Source organism: Bubalus bubalis, chromosome X (genome assembly GCF_019923935.1).
Source record: "Bubalus bubalis isolate 160015118507 breed Murrah chromosome X, NDDB_SH_1, whole genome shotgun sequence".
Classification (NCBI taxonomy): Eukaryota; Metazoa; Chordata; class Mammalia; order Artiodactyla; family Bovidae; genus Bubalus; species Bubalus bubalis.
The window spans coordinates 63,227,814-63,248,659 of NC_059181.1; the positions used below are offsets into that span (position 1 = coordinate 63,227,814).

Genomic DNA, 20,846 nt, shown 5'->3' on the forward strand with positions numbered 1-20,846 from the left:
TGGATTCATTCAGTGAGATGGATAAAAATGATTCTCAGCCTGCAGTGGGACACCTCACTTTACACCTTGAGAGATCTGAAGTGGTCCAGCATTGCTCCACTGTATCATTCACCCCTCAAAACACTGCTCTCCCAAAAAAAAAAAAACAAAAACAAAACATTGCTCTCCCTCCCCAATAGAAGGCAAAAGACAATTTTAACTCTTTATTTGAAACAATTCCAGAGACAGAAGGTTAGTCGTGACAACAGCTTCTCACTACAACACAAGGTGGGCATGGCTCACTGAAGGGACAGGCCAGGTGCCTCAGAACAATATATACAATTTAAACAGTGGCTAAACTGGTGACAGTTATAAAAACACAAAAAGGAGGCTGGGGAACAGCAAAGCCAACAGGGAAAGAACTAGGTACCCCCTTTGCCGGACGCTAAGAGTTTTCTGCAACTACAGAGGCAAGATGGGGAAGAGAAAAGATGGAGGCAGTGGGGGCAGGACCCATGCCCACAATTCTTCACCTATCCTTTGACCACAGATCCCATCCTGCATGACTCAGGGCCCCCACAGGCTTGGCCTGGCTCTTACAATGGGGGAAGAACAAGAGTGGGGAACCCAGCCCCAACCCAAGTCAGAAGGTGGTTTTTGCCTTCGGAACTCTGTCCACTGAACTAAAGGGAGGCAGTTACAGAAAGCCGCTAAGCATGTTGACACCATGGCTCATGCCAACCTAAGATGGCAGAGAGACAAACACATAAACCAAGGGGACAGGAGTCTTCTCCCCATACTTAAGAGTCATTCTCTGCCTTTGAAGGAAAAAAAGCATTTAGAAGATTTTTTAAATTGCAGCACCAAGCGTTGGTGCTTGCTGGGGTGGGGAGGAGGAACAAGGTAGTGAGGGGCTTCCAACCACCAATTATCTTGTGGGAGGGAAGAGTGCCTAAGCTCTGTGTTTTAGGTAAATGGTCTCTTCATTACTTTCATAGTTTCTTTCATATCTTTCATACAAGACCCTTTAGTTTGTGACCAGGGAAGAGTAGAGAAGTGAGTGGGCACAAGGTTGAGAAGGCAGCTGGGTTCTTCCCTCGGCCAAACCTAGGAACAAGGGCCTTGACCTATGTGGGATGGGTCAGGAAACCCAAAGCCAACAGGATCACCAGAGCTATGAACACTTCACTCAGAGTTTGGCCCCAGGAGTTTACTCTGAAACATGAAGAAAACGGCCTAGCTGGTTTTTGCCCATCACTGGGAGACCAGTCTCTCAGTACAGAGGACTGGGGCCTTGTGGTCGTCAAGTGGTTTGGGAGAAGGTAAAAGCCAGGGATTCCTAGGGAAGGCAGGGAATGGATGAGTAGAAAAGGGCAGTCAGGGCCCTTCAGAATGAGTAGCATCGGTTCCTGGGCCTGTTGCCCTGTGGGACGTGGCCGTGGGACAGACGTCGTGGAAGATGGATACGGGAAGCATGTGGGCTCAATCTAGGTCTTCCTCCCCGGGACGACCCAGCTCCTCATAAATCTCACGCACAGCCAGAATGCGATTGAGCATGCTCTCCAACATGCTGCGGTCCATGGGGATCACAGAATACCAGAGAGGTGACTCAGCGATGCAGGACCGCTCAGGTTGCAGGTAGAACACATCATTGCGCGTCCGGAGGCTTTCAGGACTGCAATGGTGGGGGCAGGAGGGGGGCAGGTGGACAGAGGTCAGTAACTGGGAGAAGTAGAGCCCGTGCGTCCCCAGGCTGATGCCATTCCTGCGAACCTGCCAACTCACCATTTTGAGAGATAGAATTCATAGAACTTGACAGGGCAGCGGAGGGGATTCATGCGGTTCTCACGCTGCTCTAAAATGGGGGCTTCATCATCTCTCTTCCGTTTCCCAGGACCTGTGTCTGTGGAGTAGGCAAATGACCTGGACTCATTAAAAGTGCAGTCTCAACGACAGATCTCCAAGAGCACAGTCCAGGGCACAGGTTGAAGGCCTCAGGACACAAAATGGGCTCATGGAGAAATAAAGGCAGAAGAGTCAGTCAGTCTCTCTGCACCAACTCAACATTCTGCAATGTACTGCTCTGAAGGGCGCCCTGGTTCTCACTGTTAAAACACTCTCTATCATCTTCCCAAAGTTGATTTCCTAAAGAGGTGATCTCAGAAGTCACATGGACAAACTGACAAAACAGACCCTACTGTAAAATCAGGGCTGCTTTCTGGGACCAACAGCAATGGCTCCAGCACCCCACACATTAGTCCTGGTAGAGTCTCAGGTCCAAAAGGGACCTTGGGAACTGATTCCAGGGCCAGAATAGAAACCAAGGTACTGTGGCAGTTACGCCCAGCAGCAGAGCCATGGAAAGCCTGTCATTCACTCTTGTCAACTCCCCCTTCAGCCAAACACACCCAGCAGCTTCCCACCTGTCCACCACACCTCCTAAAAAGTAAATTGCCCTGAAATGAGGAAAGGCAGGAAACAGGCAACTGGGCAACCTCCTATATGCAATAATCACTTCCCAGCAGATTGAAGGACTGGTTGTTGTTCCTTTTTTCTGGAAACCAGGAATGGAAGGATAGGGAAGCTAGAGATAATGGAGAGGGCCAACCTGGTGGTATGGTGGGGCAGGGAAGGGGAAAGCAGAGGGGGAGGAAAAGCAAAGGCGGGGGCAGCATCATACCTCGCCCTTTCCTCTGGCGGACAGGAGCATAGTAGCGGATGCTCACCACCTTGGTGGTGCCCCGAGGGGTGGTACACTTGCGGGACTGCCGGACCACATTGGTGAAGGAGAGCTGCATGTGTTCCTCAGCTGTCTGAAGCCCAAAAAACTTAGTGTTGAAGAACATGAGGGTGTTGAGAAGGACAAAGGGTGAGTAGACCCCCAGCTGCTTACACTCCCAGAGGTGCTCTTCCTCTACTCGGGAGAACACCGTATCTGCAAAGGCAAGGGGGAGAGGCTGTCAGGAGGGACTGGCTACCCACACCTGTCCCCTTTGCTCCCACACATTCCACTCACAAGCACCGAGCACACCAGACTCGTTTGGTCACTAAAGGACCACCACATGTAAAACCCTGACACCTTGCTATACTGCACAGGAGGACTGGATTTGTTTGTTGGCTTTTGGTGGGGTTGGGGGGAATTTTTTCCCCCCAGTTTCCACCTGCATTAGGAGCTTCACTCATGTAAACCTTCAGGAGTCCAACGTCCTTCTTTCTTCACTTACCACTCAACCCTGGTCACTTTTTTGGTCCCAGAGATAGCTCTTCAGACCTAAGGCTTGATCCCCTCCTCATGTTCAAGGACAGGGGCTCTGATTCCCCTAGCTCTAAACCCCAAGGCACCCAACTACACACTCCTGTACTCAGACCCTTTTGTGAAGAGTGGCAGACCCAAGAGTCCAGGGCTCGGAGTGGTACACTGGAAGAATAGAGCAAAGGGCAGACGGGTTGCCAAGTCCCTGGCCCTTACTGTTAGGGAGGAGCGTGGGCTGCCAGGTACTCAGAGACTTGTTGAGTTCTTGAACAAAAGTCAGGTAGTAAAGGTCCGTGAAAATGTTCACCATTCGGTTATTTTCCAACAAGTACTGGAAAAAGAAAAACAGACACACATACAGCTAGACTCTGGACCCTAGAGGAAAGACAATGATGCCAACGGCCTCAGGCATGGTGACCTGGACAATTAGGAGACCATGGGAAACAGTTGCTGGATTAAGTGATCCAGAGTGGTTTTCCCCAGGTAAACCTACAGCTCTCAGGTGCTGAGGCCCTGTTGGAGGAGAAGACAGTTTGGAAGAGACGTATCACAGCTGCTTCTTCACAAGCCCACACCCCTTTGTCAGCTAAGGCACGTTTGACTTCTCCCCATGGAAACCAAACATTACCCCACCATTCAGGAGACCTCGCTCTGCCCATCCGTCCCCTCCGAGCATGGGTTTGAGGACGACAAAGCAATCCAGACAGCAATGAATACTGCCTCCTTGGTCAACAGTCCTGGAATGCAGCTTTGATTTTAGTAGAGTATTGTCATTTCTTGCCCTGTCTGGAGTAGGAGATGCCTGCTCAAGGCAGCAGACGAGGTGAGGAACAGGAAGTGGGACAGAATCATTTCAGGTAGGACCCTGCCTACTGTGCTGAGTTACGACAAGTGAGGCGGCATGTCAGTGGTACCTGTTGGATGCCAAGACACAGATAGTAGATGCTATCAGGTTCATATCGTTCACCGTTGGGTCGAGTGATTTCTCTCACAAACTGGGCCAAACCGTAGTTGAGTTCAGCAGCTGAGCAGGCCAGAATATCCTCCTTGATACGCATAGGTTTGGCTGCAAAGATACACAGTGGAGGTAGCTGGCATTAAGACAGCCCCACATGGAGAATTTCCCTTAGCTCCATCATTAACCCCTTCATCCCTTAGTTACATCCAGCTCCAGAACAAACCCAACAATCACACAAAGAACCTTCAGCCTTGAAACCTAGATGGCATCTCCCCTTATTCTGCAACTCCTCTACATCTGCACAGGATGCCCTATGGACACCTTCAGCTGAATCGCAGCCCTGCTCCCTCTCCCCTTCCCCTCCTCCCCTGGGTACTTACGGCCAAAGCGCAGCTCATCACCCTTGCTAGTTTCTCCATTGGCATATTTCGACTGCACCCAGCACTTCCAAGCATTGACACCATAGGAATAGTTGAGTCCAGTACAACTAGGCTGGCTGCTCATGGAGTCCCGGGAACAGCTCTCTGAAAGCACCAGCCGCTTTTGACCCTGGAGAGGAAGAGAAAGGAGTGGGTAGCAGAGGTAAGGCAAGGAGCACTGTGGAAGCAAGTCAGGACAGTGTTCACCACCAGGGCGGGGTGGGACCAATTTAAGAATGCAGCAAGCTTCCACAGCACAGGACCCCAGGAACAGCTCTGATGAGCTCTGATGAACTGGGGAGAAACTAGAGTTTGGCTGTACCTTAATGCACACAGTCTCTGGAGAATAGAATGGCAACCCACTCCAGTATTCTTGTCTGGAGAATTCTATGGACAGAGGAGCCTGGTGGGCTACAGTCCATGGGGTTGCAAAGAGTCGGACATGATTGAGTGAATAACACAACACAATGTACACAGTGGTAGAGAAAGGAGGCTAGGGAAGGGGAAACTAAGGCTTCTGATTTGGCTATGAAAGCCCCACACCCACCCCACTGCCCTTCATGCCTCCATCCCTCTTCTGTGGATATAGAAGCTCTAGTCCTCACCTTCCTCATGGCTCGGGGAAGGTCTTGTTCAGTAGACACGTCCTCAGGCCCTACCAGGCCACAATCAAAGAGGAAGTCCACACTGGGGTTAATGTCCAAAGGATCTAGAGGGGAAAGGAAGAAGAAATCGATTTTTTAAGACCTCAACCCTGTAGTCCTCCCACCTCACTCCCACTACTTGTCCACTTGACTTGAGATGAGCCTCCCAGACATCTTCATTATAGTCAACAGGACAAAGCTATACACAAAGAACGTGCTCACAGGCATGTACACATAAAATTCACAACACTGGGAAGATTCCTAACACTACTGAATTATAAACTTAAACATGGTTAAGTTGGTAAATTTTATGTTATGTGTTTTATAACAACTACAAAAAGAAAAAACAAAAACAAAAACAAAAACAAAACAAGACTCAAGTGTAGAAAAGTGTCCTGGTATCTCTGGCACTGTTCTCTGTGAGAGTCTTCTGTTTAGGGTCATTCTTGGGGTCACAAGCAACATTTCTTTCCTGACGGTGCACATGCTACTATATGCAGTGGGCACACCCTGAATCCTACTCACTCTTGGGGAAGTCTGCCTCCAAGTCTTGTCCAGGCTCATCCAACACATTGGCCATCTTGACGGCCATGGCCAGGACATCATCCCGAGCTGGCCCAAACAGGTCACAGTCTTCCAGAAGTCCCTCTGCACTCTGGTTGCTCACAAGATCTAGGTGGCAGGGAGGTTGGCTCAGTCTCTGCAGCTCTTCCTTGGCACCCCCCAAAGGCTTTCAGGGGCTGATCCCAACTGTTCCCCCATCCCACCAGGCAACAAGATCACCATTCTCCACCCCCTTAGGCCGACACAAACTGGCAGCACCCTGTCTCCGTTACCACCGCTGCCCATGGCATACCACAAAGGTCAGATGAGGCCTTGTCCAACTCCTCGGCCTCTGCGATCATCTCTGCCATAGCCAGGATATCGGCCTCCAAGGGGTTGGACGGGATCTTCACCTTCAGCTCCTCAATGGTCTCCACAATCTTGTCTGTGCTCTCCAAGGTAGTGGGCAGGAACATGGGCACAGGCACCTGGAGGCATGAATCCCAACTAAATGCCAAGAACCACACTAGCACATGAGATGAACAGCTAGTGAGAGGGAGGGAGTCGGGGTGGTGGCCTCCAGCCTGGAAAAGTGAAAGAGGCCCCCAGCAGGAAGGGCAGGAACACTCACCGGGATAGGCATTGAGAAAGGCACCGGGACTTTCTGGCAGTACAGATGCATAGGCACTGGCACAAAGATGGGCACTGGGATGGGCAGCACGATCACCTGTGGCTTCCACTCTTCTGTTGACAAGAAAGGGGTCTTCTCAGAGACCCTGGCAGATGAGTCACATCCACCCCAGGACCTGATACTTGTTCATCACCCCCAAAAGCTCTAACATGTGCTCAGTATCACAAAGCTGTCCTTGAAACAAAGGTAGACAGATGACCCTGGGACTCCAGAACAATATGCAGGACACTTCAGCCATCTAAGAAACTCCCTTGTCCAGCTCCCAGGCATAGGAGGAGGCCTAAGACCACGAAATACAGCCTGTGGCACCTTGGTACCCTCGCTCACCTGTCTGACTCCCTTTGGACTTCATCTCCACCTTGCAGGAGACCCCCCGATTCTGCATCAGTGGTTTACACATAGCAGCTTTGTTTTTGCGGGGTGCTGCTGGGGGTGGTGGCGGTGGTGGTGGAGGAGTGGGAGCAGCAGGGGCTGGTCGGGTCTTCACAGGGATCTGCAAACACAAAGGAACGTGAGTACCACTGCTACAGTAACCCCTTTGAGACCATCTTCCCCCTTGGCTCTTGCCTTGACCTTGCCCAGATTTCCATTTTCCTGTAGGGTCTTTATGGTGTTTCTGTTCTCCACTTTGGTTTGAGAGGGTGTCTGGGGCTTTGCCTCAGAAGACTGACCTGTAGATCAAAACAAATGAATGCTCTCATCTGAGGCACTAGCTCTCTGTTTTCCTCACCCCTGCTCCAGGAGGGCTTTGTTAAGAGAACTCCGAATGTGAATGGTAAGTCTAGAATTTTCCCTTCACTCCACCCCAGCTCTAATCTTCTCTAGGTCCCAGCAATAGTGGCCAAAAAGATTCTTTGCTCCCGGCTGCCAAGAAGGATTAAAAACATTGCTTCCCCAATAACCCATAATTTGAGACCTTCCATTAAATGGCCATCAGGAGTGTAGTACCCCTGGAGTGTGGAGGTGCCGTGGTGATATTCTAGAAATGACAATAGTCTTCATTCTCCCTAAAGGTGTTTACGTTGAGCTTGTGTTGACACTTCCTTCTTTCTGAAAACTAACCACAACCCCTATATGCCCCACTCTACCAGGGCAGGTACCCATTCCTTACAATATATACCTTATAGAAAATCAGTAGGATCTAACTCTCAGAACCCCTTTTTAAAAGCTCTCAGAACCTTTAAATGAGATTCCTCTAGTACCTGCACAGTTCAGAAGCTAAAAAACAACACAGAAACAGGAGCTCTGGCCAGGGATGAGGTGAAAGCAGGAGAGGAAGAAGAAAGGGGCTGGGCCCAGGGTCAGAGGAGTCCAGGCCAGTTCTAACAAACTGTGCCCCCTGCCCAGGACTCACTGTTCAGGAGGCTCTCAGGCCCACTCTGGGTATCCAGGTTGGGTTGGTTCTGCTGGCTGTAGAAGCGCAGCAGACACTGTTGGTTGCAGAAATGACGGATCTGCCCACGCCAGTGGATGGTCTCCAGCAGCTTCCCCTGGCGCTTACAGGCATGGCACCGGGCAGCCTGAGGGTGTTGACAGGGTGGTCAGACCTGCCTCCCTAAAATGTGCTGGGTCCCTTGCCCTGGGATAAGCCATGCCACTCTACGGAAGCTGGGCTAGTCGGAACCTCCTCCCTGGAGATGGACCCACAGCCTGATGATGGCACAACAGCCCGTGCTCCTTGCTGCCCTTTCCTTCCTTTGTGACATGCAGCCCCCCTTACCTTGCAGTACCACAGCAGGTACTTGCTCTTACAGTCCTCGCTGCAGAAGTCCCAGGTGCTGCCATCCAGCTGCTCGGTGACTCCGCGCTGGCAGGTCTGGGAGCAATAAGTACAAGTGATACAGCATAATCCCAGCTTCTTAGTGAAGTCCTGTTTGTATAGCAGCACACAGCCTGGAAAGGGGGCAACAGAGAAGAGTCCAGAGACATGAGATCTCCATGTGGCCATGAGACCCAACTTTCTCAAGGCAGTGCACCTGAAACGTTTAACAGCCTCCAGAGTGTCCTGAGCAGAATGGACCACCCTGCAAGCCTACCTTACTTAATCTGCTGTTCTTCCCAGCTGCAAGGTACAGGACTCTCTGGCCCTTCCCCATCTCCTTACCTTCACTGCAGAAGCTCTTCTCCACCCCACTGAATCGGAGCTTCTCATGCAGGAGTTTCTCCTGCCGGCAATGCTCACACTGGGACACCACACCCCGGAGGCGCTTGAAGTCCTCACAGCAATCACGACAGCAGAACTGGAACACCTGGTCCTGGGACGGGGCATGGGGTTGGGGAACAGGGCTGCGACATCTGGACCCAGCGAGAGCCAAGCAGAAGGACCCCTTCAGACAGACGTCTGGTCATGTAGCAAAACATGGGTGGGGGTGGGGATCTTACCTGCCAGTCCAAGACCTCAGGCTTGCCACTGAAGAGGCTGTGGCAGTAGTGACAGCTCAGGTGAATGCCCCCCTCGGGGCTCGTGCGCTGGAGGGAAGGAAGACAAACAAGGGAGGGCCAAGATGTGTGCAGTGGGCTGGCGGAGGGAGGGGAAGTCAGGCTTGCTCTTTGCTCTGCCCAGGCCTACCTACCCCACATCTCATACCCTCTCTATTGCCACACCCATTATCCCTCGTCCAGGGTCTGGAGTACCTGGAACTTGGTCCAGCAGCTGGGGCTGCAGAATTGGTAGACTGTGCGATCAACCTTGTTGTAGTAACAGGGGTCAGAGAGGCTGCGGCGGCAGAAGCTGCAGGGTCGGGGAGGGCCTGGGGCACAGAGAGAAAAGGACAGAGAGAGAAGGAGAGGGAGAGAAAGAGAGAGAGAAAGAGAGAACACACAGCAGGTGTAAGGCAGTGCAGAGATGGAACGGGAAATCCACGGGAGAGTGTGGTTGGGGCCGAAGTTGGGCAGCAGGGGTTACTATAGGAGGAGTATGGGAGGTAGAAGGAAGGCCAGCAGGGGTCTCAGAGAAGAGGGCTTTGCACCTACCAGTGAGCCCTGCCTGCTTCACTTTGTAAGAAGTGGTACAGCACAGGGAACAGAACAAGCTGGTCTTGCCATTACGGTCCACATGGGATAGCATCTCAAAGTTCTTACACAGGGTCTTGCACCAGACACATGGGTACACCCGTGTGTTTTTCTGTGAGGATGGGGAAGGAGAGGCTGAGGCTGGATTTGTCCCTTCACTTTTATTTTTAAAATTTTTAAAACATGAGATATTTCAGGCATACAAAAAAGAATAGATGATGAGATTAACAAACACCTGTGTGTCCACCAGCCAGCTTCAAAAATAAAACATAACAGATACAATTGAAACCCCCTTTATTTGTTTTATTTCTCCCAGCCCTCGACCCGTCAGGCACCTTTATTTCTCACCCAAGGACCACACCCCCTTCCACAGCCCTCTAATGCACTACTCCCTCGGCCCCACCTTCTTGTATGCCCCCAAGCAGGTTGTGTTGCAGAACCGCTTTTGTTGGCCCTCGTGGAAGAGGAGCTCGGGGCCAGGGCTCCCAGTCTTGGTGTAGATGTAAGCCCCACACTGGTCACAACAGTTGGTTTTCAGTCCCTTGTTGGCCCGGAATTTGGAGAAGCAAGAATTGCTGCAGAGCCGGTGCACCACGCTGCCATTGCTGACCTCATGCAGGACCTGCCACACACACACACACACACCCTGAGCTGGGGCCTGGCCACCACCACCCACCCTGGTGCAAGGATGGCCCGCCCCACCTCACCCTAGACCTTTACAGCAGACAGCGGGCCCAGGGACCCCCCAACCTGCACATCAGGATGTCGACTTGATGCTGAGGTCCTGGGAGGCAAGGATGGCCAGCTGCACACAATCCTGGAGAAGCTCTAGCCTTGAATCCACTCCCTCACGATGGCTGCTTCCCCCTCCCCACATCCCTCATCCACAGGGCCTGGCCCCTGCAGCCCCAGGATTGCAGGGGCGGCTCAGGGCTGGCCAGGCTCTGCAAGTCAGCCCCCATCCAGCTTCCTCACCTCTCCAGTCTTCTGGCATATGCTGCAGCGAGTGGCATCAGCAAGATCCCCAGACTGGGGGATTGGGCGCTGCTGCTGGGCCTCATACAGGGAGAGACAGACGGATGTGCAGAACTCATGGAAGGAACCTCCCGAACCGGTCTGCGCCACAACTGAGTCCTTGGTGTTCCAGATCTCCCTGGAGGTGGGGACAGGTTTGTACATTTAGTCGATACCACCCCTTCATTTCATGAGCCTCCACCTTCCTCCTCTGGGATCAATGACCACAGAATCAAAAACATTGTCAGACACCCTTCCTATTAGTGAACTGCCTCTATCCCGTATGGTGCTAGGGTCTTGCCAACAGAATCTGTCTCACCCTTTACTCCCGGCCTGATCCCTGCTCTCCCCACAGCCCCAGACCCTCACGTACTTCTTGCAGAAGGTGCAGGTCTTTTTGCCAGAGGGCTTCTTGGAGAAAGTGGTGAGGCAGGATGAAGAGCAGAAGAGCTGAGGCAGCCCCTTGCGCTGGTAGGCCGTCTGGCCCTTCTGCAGCGGTGTCCGGCAGTGGGCGCACGTCATCTTGGTGCCTACTGAAGAGCGCCCGGCCCTCTGTGCCACACTCGAGCGTAGAGACATGCGAGGAGAGCGCCGGGGCCGGAATGGCACGAAGTCCTCATCGTTGGGATCATCTACCATGGCATCAGAATCCTCATCTGACACTGGAACTGGGCGGGGGGGAGGGGGCGGTGGTGCGTGGGGAGAAAAGGCTAAGGGACCAGGCCTCCAGCCATCACCTGACCTGCAGGTAGTTCAGCTGATCCTGGGATCCCCAATCCCCATGGTTCTTGGCTTTCCACTCTGCCCCTATTACACTGGAATCTCAAGCTACTGGTGTCACCATCCCTTAGTTACTCTGTAATGTCCTAGGGAAGGGAAGGTAGGGATCCAAGTGAGAAGATTCGGGGACAGGGATGGCAGAGCTGAAACAGGAAACTCCATTCTCACTGCTCTTGTTTTCAATTTCCCCCACTGCCCCAGGTTCCCATGCCAATCCAGGGCAGAGATAGGCGCTTCACATTCTGCATGGTGTGCAGCACCATAGGAGCTGGGAGATCCATGCCGGCTACATCCCACCCGGTTACACTTCAAGTCCTACTCACTGCTTTCAGTGGAATCCACAACCTCAGGTTTTGGAGGCTCTACTCTTCTAACGCGCTCGCTTCTCTTCTGCACCTTGGAAACATGGGGAGGAAAGCTGACACCAGGGGCAGGCTAAAGGGCCAGCTGCACTAGTACAGGGTTTGGGGGGTGTACAGAGATGGGAGGGGGCGAGAGAGTAGGGACCCTGGGCCCAGCCCTTAGGAGGAGGGGAGAAAAGGAGGCTGGACTTTCTCCTTAAGAAGCAATAGACACAAGTGCTCCCTCCCTCCTCCTAACTCTCCTCACATACACTCTCCACAGAACAACATCTGGGAGGGAAAATGAAGGGTCTGCCCTTCCCAGAGCTATAGGGGGAACCAGACTCCTTCCAATCCCCTCCCCCCTCACCCTCTCAGGCGGCTTCTCACTCGCCTTCCCAGTCAGGCCATCTCCTGCAAAGGAAGCAGAAAGCAGCCTAATTCTTGAGCCTGCCCTCACCACCCCCTCCCTGGCTCAACCCCCGCCTCCATTCCTGGGGAAGAACTTACTCAAAACTGAAAGGGAAAACTCGCGTGCCTGTGGCTTCTTGAGGCCCCTCTCAGGGTTACCTCGAGCTCTGCACTAAGTGGGGGGGGGGGGGGGCGGGCTGCAGCTATTCTCCATGAAAAAACAATCCTACCTTCCCACCAGCTTTCTATCCCAATGGTTGGGAGTTAAGGAAATACAGGTAACATCCCTTTCAAGAATTTATAGTTTATCAACAAAAACAAATGCAACCACCCAAAGGTAGCAAGGGGAAAAGGAAGCAATAATGTATGGGGAGGTTCCCCTGGACTCAGGTGGTTATATAAGCCCTAAGACCCTGGTCACAACCTGGGAGAGGCACTGTGTTAGGTAGAACTGGGAAGAAATGCAAGCCTCTTAAGTCTCTGACTATCAGAGACACAATCCTAGGCCCTGCATGTCTACCATTCCTCTGAAAGCACTCTGCACTTGGCTCCAGAACCTAGCATCATTCATCAAACCCAGAAACCCCACTCACATCTAGAATAAAACAGAAAGATCTTAGAACCAAGAAGCCTGGTGTCCTCCCCAAGTCCTGAAGGAAGGAGGACCCTGGTAACCAAAAGCCCACCGGGAGAAGAAAAAGGGACTCTCTCCCACAAAATCCAGTCTTCTCAACCCACCCCCTGAAACCTTGCCCCTATTTTTCCTCCAGAGCCACTGAGCTTCTCCCTCCCTACTTTCCTTCATCTTCTTCACCACATCCCCATTCCTCCTTTCCAAACCCCTAACTCCTCCATACACATCCCTACTCTCCACCCCGACTTCTTCCCCAAACACACAGCCACCTCCTTACCATCCCCCAGCCTTGATTTTCCAGCTGATCAGGCAACCTACCTGGCAAGGAAGGGTGTGCAGGGGGGCTAGGGCTCCCAGGTTTGGTCTGAGAACTGTTGATTCCATCCCCCAGAGTCTCTCCCACTGAAGGGCTGGGGGGGGCATTTGGGCTCTGTGGTTGCCCTTGGGGAAGCTCCTCCTCCTGCCCAGGGGAGCCCCTTCTCCCTGTAGCTATGGAGGTGGTCTCCTCCTCTTCAATATGTGGGGATTGCAGAGTTATTGGAGAATCTGGAGCCAAAGGCTCTAGTAGCCCCTCAGGTGAAGAGGGATTTGCCCCAGCCCCTGGGTCAGGTGGCACCACCTCAGGGGTCCTGCCCCCTGGTCCAGGCTCTAGGGTCTGATCGCTTGCATCCCATGCAAGGGTCCCCTCAGGACCATGGTCCACCTCTGGGGGAGAGGGGGCTTTATAGAGTAGCCCCCCCAGCCCCAGCAGCTCAGTGGCTCCATCCAGGACTCCAGGGTCTTTCTCCAGGCCAGCAGGGGTATCAAGCAGGTCCAGGGCTCCCGAGGATGGAGAAGGGCCAGGGGGGGCCCATCCTCGAGTTGGGGCAGTCTGAGATTCCAGTAGATCCTCTCCAAATTCCATGTCTACTGGAAGGTCTCCAGCCAAGGGCTTCTCTGGCAGGGTCAATGGGTCAAACGGACTGGGGAAATCACTGGGATCCATGAGGATGACTGGATGTGGGCTGTAGATTAAGGGTAGAAAAGAGGGCAGAAGAGGTAGTCTTCACCAGAATTCCTTCTTATATAGGCTCTGGGACACACCCCACCATCCACTTGGATTTCTCTTGAACCGCCCCCACCACTATCGACAAACATTACCACAGGTTTTAGTGCGAATGACCACTCCTCCCCCCCAGTACAGCGCCCCCTGTGGGAAGAAGCGTTCCCCGCCTTGGCCCTGTACCCCCACTCTTCAGGCGCTCCACCCGCCCGCCTAGCCCCCGCCACCCCATTGCAACTCCCAGTTCCCCTCCCCCTTCACCTTTCACTCCCCCCCCCCAACTCCGGCTGAACGCCCCCTTAGAGTCTCCCAGGGCCGTAGCCACCAGGAGCCTTTCCCGCCCCCGCGGTCTCAGTTTCTATCTCCCCTCCCCTCTCTCCAAGAGCCCCCCAGTTCCCCAGTCTTTACCCACCCTGTCTGGCCCCACCCCCCCTCCCCGCGTTGCATAGTCGTCCCTCAGCCCTTTCCTCGCCCCCCCCAACTGCCTTTCCTAACCCCTCCCCCCAGTTACCTTTCAGGGTCGCCCACTTCCTCAAGCCCAGTCCCCCTTTCCTATTGCTCCCCGATCCTTCTTCTCCTGTTGCCCACCCCCCACCGCAGGCATTTACAGGAAGACATTTTGGAGCTACGGTCTCTCTTCAGACCCCCCTCCCGGCTACTGCGAGCTCCTGTTTGCAGGTTCGTTTCGGCTTAGTCAGGCCCGACCCCTACCTGCGGCAGGGTTAGTGTAACCGCTACAAGCCTAGAACTGCAGTCAGCGACGGCCCCGCGCTCCTTCTCCACCTCCCTCCCTAGCAGCCGGGACAGGGGTCGCGGCCCCTTTAAATGGCAGCGCCGCTCACGGAGCCCAGCGCTATGCACCAGGCGGGCGGGCGGCGTCAGCAACCAACCCCATTGGCTGGCTCAAGGAGGGGGCTCGCGAGACAGCGCCGGCCCCCGGCGCGAGACTCCCAGCCCAATGGACGCCTGGAAATTGCGGAGTGGAACGTCGGCACTGGAGATGGAGCTTGAGCCCCCGCCCGGGGCCCCGTTAGTTGAGGAAAAGCTAGCCTCCGGAGCTTGGAAGCCCGCCCCTGGGGAAGGAGGCACCCCCTTTTCCACCAAAGGGCCGAGTACACTAACCCACAAAAAACAAATCTACGCACCTGCTTCCCTTACCTGGCTCAAGAGTCTGGCCCCTCGTCAACACCCGTGCCCGCCCTACCTCCTGGAGCCCACTCTACCCGTGATCCCCTCCTCTCATTCAAATGGTTCCCGGTCCCCTCCCCCTCCTCGTGTCTCTCTCCGCTTCCCACTCGTGTTCAACCCCCCAGCGTCCGCCCCCCTCAACAGTCCCTACCTACGCCATGCAGCAGGCGCCTGCCAAGATTACCCTCCCCCCAACCCCACCTCTCCGGAGCCCGCCCCCTGGGCGACTGCTGGGGTAATGAGTGACAGTGGAGGGTGGGGGGAGGCAGGGACCCAGCCCTCACGTGCCCCTCCTCCTCTTGTCTGCAGCCTCGGGCCCTCCTAACCATTCTGAGACTCAGAGTTGTGGGGTGTCTTAAGCCTGCTCTGCAGCCACTCAGGGCGGGTTAAATGGCTCTGGCTCAATGACAACGCCTATGCAGTAACCGTTACTGCCTGGTGACCCCAAAACCAGGTCCTGCAAAGACACTCCCCCACTCCTTCCATGGTCTTAGGGTAAGTTCTGGGATCTTCTCCCTGAGTCTTCCCCCAAGAGCCCCCTGAGTTATCTCTTCAGTAGTTTTCCTCACCGAGGCCGATAGATTTTCTTCCTCCTTTTTCTCTGTTTCTCCCTCCTTTCTGTCCTTGTCCCCCACCCCCCACCCCCACCGCGCACACTCTCTCCCCCAGTCTCTTTTTTGTCTCTGTCTCTCTGTCTCTCTTAGGCATGAGCACGCACGCGCACGCGCGCACACACACACAACACACACTCCCCCTCCTGGATGGTCCTTAGCATGTGGGTGTGGCTGGGGTTGAAGCTAGAGAAGTAGGGTAGGGGGAGGGGGTATTAGCATTAGCCCTACTGGCTTAAAAAAAAAAAAAAAAATGCGTGCCAGGATCCATTCCCAGCCCTCATTAGAGTTAGAGCACTTTACAGTCCCCGCTCTCCACTTCCCCTCTCCGACCTCCAAGGGCTGGAGAGTATTTAGTATCCTGAGATACTAGAAGAGGCTCGGGCTGGAAGGGAGTCCCGACACATTTTTAGGTTTGGTGTCCAGTTCCTGCTCTGGCCTGCCTCTTTGCTCTGGGCCTTTCTTCCTTCCCACACTAAGCCTCCCCTAGCCTTGTAGTCCTTGGGAGTCTTATCCTGCCTTGCCTCATTCACTTTCTCAGAAACCTTATCCTTCCTGGCTCCCCTCATGGCCTTGAGGTTATCTTTGCTCTCTCCTATACACAGAGATAAAAGCAAGAATTTTCCCCTTTAGATTTCCCAAACCCAGCTTTCTCTTTATCTTAACCAGTATACTGTGTAACCATCTCTCATTTTCTTATTTCTCTGTCCCTGTACCTCCTTTTTGCATTTTCAGTTTGTTCCATCTCAGTTGGGCCACCTTGTTCTTTTGTATTGCCAGCCCTTCTCAACACATGCTTGGATCTTTGGCTGCTCTGGTTGTGATCCTTGTGCCTGGTTTCAAGTTGAGGGGAGACAATCTAAAGGGGGTTGATGGTGTATTCAGAGGTATAGTGTGTGGGTTCTGGAGACAGACCAGAACTCTAATCTCAACTCTGCCTTCTTTTTAGCCAGTTGCCTTTGGATACATCACTTGTCAAGTCACTAGGTCTTATTTTTCTCATCTTTAAAACAGAGATAAGAAAACCATCTAAATCTACAATAGGGGACTGGTCAAATCAACTTTGGTTATATTCATACAATAAATGTAATCATTAAACACATTTTTGAAAAAACTAATGATACACAGAGGATTTTTAAGGCAGTGAAACTATTCTGCATGATTCTGTAATGGTGAATACATGTTTGTGACATGTTAGAACCCATAGAATGCACAACAAAAGTGAACTCTTACCTGAAGTATGGGTTTTGAATGATATTAATGTGTCATCTTCTGCCGCCCTTTTCTCCTTTTGCCTTTAATCTTTCCCAGCATCAGGGTCTTTTCCAATGGGTAGCAGAAGATCAGTGGTTAGATAGCATCACCGACTCAATGGACATGAACTTGATCAAACTCTAGAAGATAGTAGAGGACAGGAAAGCCTGGCGTGCTGCAGTTGATAGGGTGGCAAAGAGTTGGACACGACTTAGGAACTGAACAACAACAACAAATGCCTCAGTGTAGGTTCATCAGTTGCAACAGATGTACCACGCTGGTGGGGGATGTTGATAGTTACGGGAGGCTGTGGAGCTGGGAGGCAGGGAGGGCAGGGAGTATATGGGAACTCTGTACTTTCAGCTCTATTTTGCTGCAAACCTAAAACTACTCTAAAAATAGTCTATTAAAAAAACAAATGACACATGAAAACACTTCTGATATTACATTTTTTACAAAAGGAGTTAAAATATGATGCTAACTTTGTAGAAAAATTCTATATATAGATGTGCTTAGAAAATTACTGCAAAGGGGTTCCCTGATGGCTCAGTGGTAGAGAATCTGCCTGCCAATGCAGGAGACACGGGTTCAATCCCTGATCCAAGATGATCCCACCTGTTGCAGACCAACTAAGTCCTAAACCCGTGGGCCACAGCTGTTGAGCCTGTGTTCTAGAGCCCAGGAGCCACAACTACTGAGGCTTGAGTGCTATAGAGCCCATGCTCTGCAACAAGAGAAGCCACCAGAATGAGAAGCCCGAGCACTGCAACTAGAGAGTAGCCCCTGCTTGCCACAACTGGAGAAAAGCCCGAGCAGCAGTGAAGACCCAGCACAGCCAAAAATAAATAAATAAATACAATTATATAAAAAAGAAAATGACTGGAAAGAGTGAATTTAATGATATCTCATATAGCAATGCTACTAAGATTAAGTGAGATGTACACTTGCCTGACATATAGCAGGTGTTTAATAGATACTTGTTCGTATTATAAGAGAAACAGAGCTGATTTCATGAATGATTTGGGACTTCATACCCTGGAGCCTTCATGTTGTTAAAATACATATATATATATATATGCATATATATTTCTCTTTGAGTAAGCGAAGAGTGCCCATATTTAATAGGTTTGAGTATGTATTAGCCACAGATGAAAGGCTCTAACATAGAATGAGCTGATGGGGGACAATAGAGCAGGTGTTGAGTAAGACTGTGGCCTGCAATTCAACACTCATTTCAGCCTTGTTACAGTTATGACATAGTACTGAGTTCTATTACTTGTTATTCACCGTTTATAAAGCAGTCCTAAAGTTCTGTAAACACCATAACAGGTAAAAACTCAGTCCCTGTCTTAATGGGAGTTCTTTCATTTTAGTTATATATATACTTTTCTGATTATAAAAATATAAATGTTCACTGTAAAAATGTTGAAAAGCATAGAAAGTTTGAAGAAAGCAATGATCACTTTTATCCTACCCATCATACCTAGAGATACAACTACTCTTTTTGATGTATATCCTTCCAGTCCTTTGTTTTCTTTTCACATATATATTTTTTCAAAGTAGAAATTATCTTGTACAGTGTGTTCTACAACATAATTGTAATAGCTGTAGATTATTCCATCATTTGCATGTGCCATGCTTTACTTAACTAACTACTGCCGGATGTCAAACTTTTATTATTTTTTCATGACAGGCAAGGCTGCATATAACTTGATTAAACAAATGGTGATACTTCCCTGGTGGCTCAGCTGGTAAAGAATCCGCCTGCAGTTTGGGAGACCTGGGTTCCATCCCAGGTTGGGAAGATCCCCTGGAGAAGGGAACAGCTACCCACTCCAGTATTCTGGCCTGGAGAATTCCATGGACTATTCCATGGGGTCACAAAGAGTCACACACAACGAGCAACTTTTACTTTCACTTGGCAGCCATTTGATTAGAGTGATGTTCACTCTTTAGAACCGACTCTGGAAGCATATGGATTTTTACGTAATGTTCTATACCATTCTAAAGTACCCCTGGGCTTCCCTGGTGGCGCAGATGGCAAAGAATCCGCCTGCAATGCAGGAGTGAAAGTGAAAGTGAAGTCGCTCAGTCGTGTCCGACTCTTTGCGACCCCATGGATCGTAGCCTACCAGGCTCCTCTGTCCGTGGGATTCTCCAGGCAATAGTACTGGAGTGGATTGCCATTTCCTTCTCCAGGGGATCTTCCCAACCCAGGGATCAAACCTGGGCCTCCTACATTGTAGACAGACGCTTTACCATCTGAGCCACCAGGGAAGTAATGAGAGTTCAATTCCTGGGTCAGGAAGATCCCCTGGAGAAGGAAATAGCAACCCACTCCAGTATTCTTGCCTGGAGAATCCCATGGACAGAGAAGCCTGGTGGGCTACAATCCATGGGGTCGCAAAGAGTCAGGTATGACTGAGCGACTAAGCACGTGCACACACACACATACACAAAGTACCCTGGAATGAAGAAAAGGAAATATGCATTTAGGGAGACAATGGGGAAATGCTAGACTGTGAGCTCCTCAACAATAGGGGCCAGTTCTTACTCATCTCTATCTCCAACCTCTAGCGTAGTCCCTGGTATGTTTATTGGATGAATTGCTGGACAAATGAGTTACGGAGAAAGGGGGGAAGCCTCAGTGAACTCAAATTGCAGTAACATTTCTATAATATAAGATTAATAAGGAAAGAAATAAGAGTGAAACAAGAGGGGAGAAAAGGCAGACAGTCAAAGATAAGGAATCTTCATCTTTAAACAGAAGAAGACTACTCAGCCATAAAAAAGAATGAAGTAATGCCTTTTGTAGCACCATGGATGGACCTAAAGATTATCATACTAAGTGAAGTAAGTTAGAGAAAGGCAAATACCATGTGATACCACTTATATGTTGAATCTAAAATATGATGCAAATGAACCTATGTATGAAACAGAAGCAAACTCATAAAGAACAGACTTGTGGTTGCCAAGGGGAGAGAGCTGGAGAAGGGATGGAGTGGGAGTTTTGGGGTTAGCGGATACAAACTATTATACATAGTTAGGATAAACAACAAGGTCATACATACTGTATAGCACAGAGAACTATATTCAATATCCTGTAATAAACCATCATAGAAAAGAATATAAAAAAGAGTGTATATTTATCTATAACTGAATCACTTTGCTGTAAGGAGAAATCAACACAAATTGTAAATCAACTATACTTCAATTTTAAAAAGTAAGCAGAGTCAATAACATTGCTTCAGTGAAAATTAAGAAAAAAATATTCTATTGAAAGCAAAATTCTTTTTGTATTGTTAAGAAATGTTAAAAACACAAAATAAAATTATTTGAAGATTTTAGAAAAAGAAGGAGAGAAATGTAGCAAAAGGGCACCTATTCCTCCTAATCAGAAAGTCCAATGGTGGCAGTTTGACTTAGTGTAAATTTGACTACACTCTTTTTTAATATTAATTAATTTATTTATTTTATATGTGGCTGTGCTGGTTCTTCATTGCTACGAGCAGGCTTTCTCTAGTTGCCCCGAGTGCGGGCCACTCTCTAGTTGTGGTATGTGGGCTTCTCTTTGCAGTGACTTCTCTTGTTGCAGAGCATGGGCTCTGGGGCTTGAAGGCTTAATTGCCCCACGGCATGTGGTATCTTCCCAGACATGGGAAGGATCAAACTTCTGTCCCCTGTATTGACAGGCAGATTCTTAACCACTGGACCATCAGGGAAGTCCTACACTCCACTCTTTAACATTCACTCTGACCTATCCAAACATCTCTCCCAGGTTGGGAAGCAACATATCCTAATTTACTCCACAGAGGGTCAGCTGACTTTATGAGACACACACTCTTGGGTCTATATGGGTCCTAAGATCTCTACAGGACTTTCTGCTATGGTGCTGTCCCTTGAGAAATCAACTTAGGTTAATATCACTTCTTCGGGTCCAACTTATACTTCTTTGTTTAAAATAAGAGCTTTATTGAGATGGAATTTATATACTATACAATTTGGCCATTTAAAGTGTACAACTTAATGGATTTTAGTATATTCAGGGATATGTGCAACCATTAATAATCAG

At 50.6% G+C, this 20,846-nt stretch overlaps 1 protein-coding gene across 9 annotated transcripts; it reads right to left on the reverse strand.

Annotated features, from left to right (window-relative positions):
* Nucleotides 1-190: 190 nt before the first annotated feature.
* On the reverse strand, nucleotides 191-15,599 carry ZMYM3 (zinc finger MYM-type containing 3). 9 transcript variants are annotated; one of them, XM_044937000.2, is made up of 25 exons: nucleotides 15,479-15,599; nucleotides 12,998-13,683; nucleotides 12,005-12,048; nucleotides 11,617-11,689; nucleotides 10,887-11,181; nucleotides 10,475-10,652; nucleotides 9,903-10,121; nucleotides 9,461-9,611; nucleotides 9,122-9,237; nucleotides 8,870-8,956; nucleotides 8,592-8,742; nucleotides 8,208-8,380; nucleotides 7,842-8,007; nucleotides 7,055-7,158; nucleotides 6,815-6,980; nucleotides 6,428-6,540; nucleotides 6,110-6,284; nucleotides 5,779-5,925; nucleotides 5,215-5,318; nucleotides 4,571-4,739; nucleotides 4,147-4,298; nucleotides 3,449-3,563; nucleotides 2,660-2,914; nucleotides 1,765-1,882; nucleotides 191-1,654 (listed from the first exon to the last, which is right to left on the reverse strand). In XM_044937000.2, the coding sequence occupies exons 2-25, from the start codon at nucleotides 13,662-13,664 to the stop codon at nucleotides 1,462-1,464; spliced, it is 4,131 nt and encodes a 1,376-aa protein (XP_044792935.1). In that variant the 5' UTR covers nucleotides 13,665-13,683; nucleotides 15,479-15,599; the 3' UTR covers nucleotides 191-1,461. The 9 variants fall into 9 exon arrangements, with proteins under 9 accessions (XP_044792935.1, XP_044792933.1, XP_044792934.1 ...); XM_044936998.2 differs by lacking the exon at nucleotides 15,479-15,599 and adding an exon at nucleotides 15,061-15,186; XM_044936999.2 differs by lacking the exon at nucleotides 15,479-15,599 and adding an exon at nucleotides 14,880-15,022.
* Between the last annotated feature and the right edge of the window lie 5,247 nt (nucleotides 15,600-20,846).